The 7,281-nt window shown below is 34.0% G+C and overlaps 1 protein-coding gene across 2 annotated transcripts; it reads right to left on the bottom strand.

Annotated features, from left to right (window-relative positions):
* Positions 1-217: 217 nt before the first annotated feature.
* Positions 218-6,969, bottom strand: LOC115979998 (sodium/hydrogen exchanger 1-like). 2 transcript variants are annotated; one of them, XM_031102161.1, is made up of 14 exons: positions 6,670-6,966; positions 6,449-6,567; positions 5,856-5,953; positions 5,615-5,674; positions 5,477-5,523; positions 5,198-5,392; positions 4,791-4,837; positions 4,041-4,107; positions 3,285-3,385; positions 2,309-2,410; positions 1,623-1,761; positions 1,480-1,542; positions 1,304-1,387; positions 218-772 (listed from the first exon to the last, which is right to left on the bottom strand). In XM_031102161.1, the coding sequence occupies exons 1-14, from the start codon at positions 6,847-6,849 to the stop codon at positions 443-445; spliced, it is 1,632 nt and encodes a 543-aa protein (XP_030958021.1). In that variant the 5' UTR covers positions 6,850-6,966; the 3' UTR covers positions 218-442. The 2 variants fall into 2 exon arrangements, with proteins under 2 accessions (XP_030958021.1, XP_030958022.1); XM_031102162.1 differs by lacking the exon at positions 218-772 and having other exon boundaries at positions 1,339-1,387; positions 1,480-1,523; positions 6,670-6,969.
* Between the last annotated feature and the right edge of the window lie 312 nt (positions 6,970-7,281).

The raw sequence follows: 7,281 nt of genomic DNA, 5'->3' as shown, positions 1-7,281 counted from the left end.
GAAACACTAAGTCAACCCTTAGGGTTTATTGAGCTTATATTGAACTTTTTTAACTTAGATCATGCTTGATGGCAGTGATTCCACCTATATTTTTTTGGATGAGTAACTAGGTTCGATTTTATGTTTGATTAAGGAATTTTTGTAACAACTGCATTATCATTTCAAAGTGAATGAACAATAAATTTCTGAAATAAATAACTAAATCTCCATTGCTCAATTCACTAGAATTTAAAAATTACACATTCATGCTTATAATGCTGACAAATAAAAATCAACATATAGATATACTCCAACTGTTGTCACTGAAGTCTATAAATAATTTACCTCCTATGATACAATTAATTATGTGAATGCTTTTCTTTTTCTGCATTATTAAAAAAATCAAAAATCAAAAATGAAATCTTGCAGCTCCATTACAAGTTTGTTGCACCAGAAAATAGCATTAAGAAGTTTGAGGATCTGCTGCACCAGTTGGAGAACTGGGAACAAATGGGACAAAACCCCGTCCGCCAAATACTGGTCTCATGAACTTGTCGTCAAACTTTCTCCAAAAATAGTGAACAGTTGAAGTGGGGTTACTTATTAGCAAGCTTAAGCTACCCTTCCGGCGGGTAGGTTCATTGCTACCACCTTGATCACTCGGATCACAATTTTCAAGGAATAATATTTGCAAGTCATCTAGACTTGGTATGTCAGTTGCATCTGAATGTACTGGTTTTGCATTCCGTAACAACACTGCTTCAATAAGGGGCTTTGTTATGGAACCAAACACCTGTTTGGAGAAGAACACATAATGATGTTCAAGAGTGTCATAAGTTCAATAACTAGTACAATAATGTGCAGTTTATATATGCATTTGTATTAAAACCTAAAAGCTCGTACGAGTCTTATTGATGATTATCTTCTTCTATATATAGGCCAGAAATAAACTAGAGGCTAGACATCATTATGTAAAAATGAGAAGTAATAAAGGCTTTGTTTTGATTAACATATGAAGTATAAAATAAAAAAAGAGAAGTGTGAAAATAGATTTGATGAGAAGAAGTATTGTTATGTTTAACTAAAGTAGACCTTTCAAAGAATTTTCTCTTTTTTCTTTTTATACTTAAGTGTGTATACCCAACCAATCATTTTAATATCTTGCAAGATTTAGGTTATTTTTGGTTTAATGACATCATTTTTTGGGTTCCTGCAACATGAAAGGAAGGGCTCATAGGTTGGATGCATAGTGCAATGACAACACTTTAACTATAATAGACCTTATAGCAATGAAAATTAAAGATCAAGAAGCTAATTAACATACCACGGTACTAAACAAAACAACAATTATAGTTGAGGTGATCATTAGTGCACTATCTTCTGTTAACGTCGTGTTAGAATTTGCAAACTGCAATTGGAGATTGCAGAAGTTAATGATTGCTCAAGAATCAACATATTCGATTGATAATTTGACATTGACTTGAGATTTTGTCTACTTACCTCGTTATAAGACAAGGCAATAGTTACTGCACCTCTCATAAGGCCTGCCCACCATATTATAAACTGAGATTTCAGATGGTTAGCAAAGCTTGAGCTAGAATCAATGGCAATAGCTAAGTGCTGAAGATATCTGAAATTATCACCTGTTTCCGTAGCTCAATTTTCGTACTTGGTCTTTTCTTTATGCAATTTGTAATATTGGCAATAGGGAACACAAATGCTGCTCTTCCAACCAACACTAATGCAAATAATGTTGAACTGACAGCAATGGAAGTTCCTGGGCTGAAACATATAGCATGAAACCAATTAAATGGTATCAAATCCACAGGAAAAGAAATGGGAAATGAAATATATCACTTGTCTTCTAAATGCGATAATTGTGGTTTTACTTTGGTGAGAACAAAACGAAAATAAAGATAGCATATTCTTATGTCTCGCACTATTATATATAGTATTTGCCTAACTGCCATTTTTTGTTCGGTTGAGGGCTTGAATCTTGATGCAGTGATTTTCTATCTAGGATATTAGAGAGCATGGTTAGTACCACCTAGCCTAGACCCCTTAGAAGCAGGAGCCTTCTGCAGTACATATGACCTTCTCTTTTCTTTTCTTCTCCTTAAATTAAAAAAAAAAAAAAAAAAATAGAGATAATAGTTACAACAGCTACAGGTTACGATGCATTTATTGTGACCATTTTTATAGCAACATGCATGACATGACATTTAATATTTGAATTCGGTAATTGTTTTTTCATATTATCTGAAACAATATGCTAGCTATCAGTTAACAATGAGCTCTGATATGTGAAATAAGAAAGTAGTAAAATTACCTTGCTTTGCTGCTTTTCCATTTATCAATGTCTAAGGCATCCATGCCAACATATAGGAATATAAAAGTCTCTGCAATGAAAGATATTGTTGCAAATGCATGCCTGAGATCATCAAACAATTTTGAAGATTAGAATAGGTCATTGGAACTTAATCTTCATTTGTATTCTTAAAATGTTAACACTTCTCTTGCCTAGTAATGTACATAGGTCAGAGGCCCTTATTTCTGTTAAAACATGTAAATTGCAGACTGATAAGAGTTTATTCAATAGAGCCGCAAATGAGAGGATAGAAACAAAGTTAAAGTACATTGGAGATTTGAAGTAAAAAGGGAAAGAGAACAAAGTAAATAGGTAAACATTTGAATCCTGACACCTTTTCAAATGAAATCCACCAATGATTATTGCAGAGTGAGGGATATTTTTTTATGTAAGAATATTGATTAAGGATCCAGCTTGACAAAAACTTAATTGTGAAAGAAAAAATCATGACTTCTACATTCCTTGATTGCCAGAATTTCAATCTAAAGTGTTAATAATTGCCCTCTTTTCTTGTCAAATACTTATTTTCTGCTAAGGGTTTTACAAGCATTTATTGATTAAGACACCCTTTCTAAGTTCCTAAAGGGCCTATTGAGTAAATTCTTAGATTTTACAAATGCTACAATTTGACGTGACAACAATTTGAACAAATTTCCTGTCCATCTCCTTTTTTTTTTTTTTTTTTTTTGGGGGGGGGGGGGGGGGGAAGGGAATGATGCCCCCATATTACTAGCAGTTAAAAAAAAAAAAAAAAAAACCATGGTACTTGTATGCTGGCATGGATTTGCGAACATTACACTGTGTTTCCACTCCAACAACAAGAAATATCAACAAATTGTAGGCATCATGATACTTCATATACACAAATTAATAAGTTTAGTTCTAATTGGAGCTGTTCAATATTATCACCATTAAGAGGGAAAGGATATGTTCTTACTTGGTTGTAACTCGTGAGCTTTCTGTAACATTATGCCAAGTGTAGTGAGACATGACAATGCCACAAAAGAATATTGTCAAAATCCCACTTAGATTTAAAAGCTGCAGGAAAAATGGGAATTTATTAATTTTTTAGAAAAAACGACAGGGCAATATTTTCATATTCATTGCATATCTTGTATCAGTCAGAGGGTGTCATTTGTTTGGAAAATTAGTTTAAGCTACTGATGTCATTTCCCTAAATTCTTCTGTTTGTATTTGTAGACAAATGTTTTCTGCAATGAGATTATATCTCTTCTTTTTTATTGGATGGTAACTCAATTCATTTTAGTCATACTGTTTTTGAACTGCAGATGACTCAAACATTAAACAAGTATGGTGCAATCTATTCCAATGGAAGTCCAAAATGCCTGCTTAAACTAATGTACATGTATTACGAGATATAAGTAATTCACTGAAGAGGCACCCAAAGGAGATAGAATGATGAAATATAAGGCATTCATCTTCAATTTCTTTTTCCTGTTCCATTCCTTGCTATAAACCTTCAATATTTCAATGTGACAAACTATAGGATTTTACTTTATATGAATACTAATACTTTTGAACATACTTTCTGGAGGTTCAATGCATCATGATTTTTCCAAATTAAATAAAAGTGATAAAACAAAAATTAAAACTCAAAGAAAGACAAGAGAAATAAATAATAAAAATGATATAAAAAGTTTTCTAAAATGATATAAAATATTTTCTTTGGTACCTCAGCCAACATGTATGACAAATAGGCCATAAGCATCATGAGTGCAACTTCACGGTCTGTGGAGTGCCTGTTGTAGAAAAATGATAATGTCAAGTTATATAACAAGACTTACATATAAGTCACAATTAATCATTTAGGTATGCAAAAGCTGGTAAATCAAAAATGTGATCATACAAGACTCATTGATTAATAATATGTTCTTCCACAATTGCAACTAGGTGATTTCAAGATTGTGTTGGCTATGGGATTCCTTCACATTTATCTCAATCTTGAGACATGAATCCTGCTAAATCTTTTTCCATATTCTCATTTACCACCTACTCAAGCAACATTTTCCCCCCTTCATCTTTTCCTTGTATCACCTTCGCTAATTTTCTCATTACTTGAATTCCATCTGTTCTTTTCTCATTTAGTTCTCTTCTTTTGTTTAGTTCCAGATTCTTAATACCTTTCAAATGTGCACAATCATGTAGTCTTCAGAACTATGCAAGGATAGTGGTGCAAATAAGTTCCTAGGATATACCGGTCATGAATGACATACATACTTCAAAGTGATGCAATTGCATCAAACTCTGAACATATGGCTATAAATTCAACAACTATATGTGAGGGGGGGATAAGCATGTATGATTATAGAAGGGCAACATTATCACCAATGAACCATCTGAAAGACATCAGTACTAAAAGTGAATGCAACAGATGCATAGAGCAAACAAATTCAGGCTAAAAACAGAGTGAATTTGATTTTACCTTCCAAAGTAAAGTGTCTTTATGATATACGCACTTATAAGACCCGCCTGAGAGTTACCATGTAGGAAGTTAGACAATGATGTCTACCAAATTCCCCACAAAAAGTGCATTAAAATTTAGCAAGCAACTAAAAAATTTTTCAAAAACAATTTTTATGTGAAATGAAAATGGAAAGTCCAACATATGATCATAGAAATATAACACTAACTAGCAAGCCTTTGAGCTTGATGCTTTACAATCCAGTGCAAAACAATTATGTCAAAAAGATTGTCATGTTTTCTGGTTTACTGTGTACTTTACATACAGTATCTAAAACAAGCGAAATTGAAGAGAGATGCCCAATAAAATGGGGAAAGAAAAGAAACAATAATAATAAGAAGAAAAAAACGACCACTAAAACAACTTACTGCTATACCAAGAGCAGTACTGGTGAAGAGGAGGTACAGGAAGGTCCCCAACAATTTTAATGCTGTAAGCAGATCGATGTTGCTGACATCAAGTGATTGGACTGCATTGAAAAGCACAATAGAGGTGGCATCATTCACCACTCCCTCACCGAATACAATACTGTAAAGTAAGGGCGTTTCATCTTGATTGAGAACCTTTAACATGAGAAAAATATCATGCATTAATGGAGCATGTCAATTTCCATGTATAACATTCATGTAAGGATGAAAATCGTGTACCTGCAGCGTGCAAACTGAATCAGTTGCTGACAATATGGCACCAACAGCTGCACAAAAAGGATGCACAAATGATCAGTATTAAAGGATTACTATCAATGACTCTATGAACAAAATGATTCAACAATAGTTGTTAGTCACCTAGGTAGTCTTTAATATCCAGGCTTGTCACACCAATTCTTTTAAATAACAAATAGGCCCCTGGTATAGACAACACAAATGGAATAGTTAGACTTTGTTTGGGTGAAATGTAAGATCCACAGGAATGAGTGCATTAGTTCTATTAGATAAGGTAATTATCACTGTATTATTTTCAGAAAATACCAGTATCAAGCTTGAAACTAGAAAATGGTAGAAGTGGATGAGTGATTGTGGATCTTACCTAATGATATAAGGCAAAATGAAATTACAGTACCAACTACCCCAAACAACAATATTGTGGTGAAATTCTTGAAAAATTGCTTTTTCTTGACCTGAAAACTGGAAACAAAGGAAGAACCCATATCAGTATGATGCAAAATTCAGTACATACTTCAGTTAGAGGACATTACTTTAGCTTGGAATTTTCATAAACATAGCATATAAGAAGCATCAAAATTAACCAGGTAATGAATCTCACAAGTATCAAGACTGATAAATCTAAATTCAATAAGATTCAATCAACTGTTCATAATTATTTTCATGCCCACATCATCATATAACACCTCTCTTGCTGCATTACTTTAGCTTGGAATCAACATTTAAATAGGAATTGGAGGGTTTACATTCAACTCAGCATTGGATACTGTTTGATCTCTCCTATACAGAAATTGGAAAGGCAAAATCCAATTTCAGGCCCCAAATCCAATCCAAAATGATATTTACAAAGTATAGAAATCCTTTTTCCAAATTCCACACCACTAGAAACCCAATTCAAATCTAATCCAATTCTGAGCAACTACTTGCAATTCACAGAGAGAGAGAGATAGAACATACCCGGCATTGAAAATGATTGGGGGAAGCAAATAGAGGAAGAACAAGTCCTCACTAAACACTAGTATGCGTGAACTATGGAATTTAGTTATCAGCAACACCACCACTCCACAGCACAACCCCTATAGCCAACCACACACATTCAAACCAATAAGTTTAAACACCCCAAAAACTGACCACCACTTTGTTCCACACAAAAAATAATCACAGTTCTAATTAAGTACCAGAAGAAGCGCGGTGATGGACTCGTTAGCCCAGCGGTTCTCTTCCAGGAGGTGTCCAATAATGATGCAAGCACAGAGGAGTGCAAAGAAAACAGTGAGTGCAATGACAGTGCTAGTGTCAAGAAACGATGATGATGATGAAGAAGAGAGCAGAACTGGAATGGTTTCGAGCACAGCCATTTCTGGGATTCTGTTGAAGAATTTGGCATTCACAATATGGGGTTTTGGAGAGTTTGGATATAACCTTGGACTAAAGATCAAGCTATTCTAAGTTTTGGACCAAGAAACCATGTCTGTGTTTATATTAAGGTTTTTTTTTTTTTTTTTTTTGAAGACCGTTTAAAATGGAGGGAAGAATGGTAGTTGTGAGGTTGGATTCTGTGTTTTGAGATTGAGTTGCAGTTTGGTGCAATCCACACACGTGTCGCTATGAAAGTCTTCCAAGTCAACTTTTGGACCAGAAATGTTTCTATTTTCAAATTGTGTGTAATTTTGGGCTGTCCGGATTGTGGGAACTAGTAAAAACTAAAAACCCACTTGCATCCCCTACTTGTGGGTCTATCCTAGTGTCAAGCATTGATTTGTTTAACAGTGTAATTTTTTTTTCCCCAT

Source organism: Quercus lobata, chromosome 3, assembly GCF_001633185.2.
Source record: "Quercus lobata isolate SW786 chromosome 3, ValleyOak3.0 Primary Assembly, whole genome shotgun sequence".
NCBI classification, from domain to species: Eukaryota; Viridiplantae; Streptophyta; class Magnoliopsida; order Fagales; family Fagaceae; genus Quercus; species Quercus lobata.
The sequence above is the reverse complement of the archived record's forward strand: the minus strand, read 5'-3'. Positions and strand labels throughout refer to the sequence as shown.

Coding starts and splice junctions, on each gene's coding strand:
- LOC115979998 (XM_031102161.1), bottom strand. CDS start 6,849: ATGGCTGTGCTCGAAACCATTCCAGTTCTGCTCTCTTCTTCATCATCA. Junction 5,954..6,448: donor CCAATCATTTTCAATGCCGG/GTATGTTCTATC, acceptor CTTTGTTTCCAG/TTTTCAGGTCAAGAAAAAGC. Junction 1,762..2,308: donor TGGAAAAGCAGCAAAGCAAG/GTAATTTTACTA, acceptor TATATGTTTCAG/CCCAGGAACTTCCATTGCTG.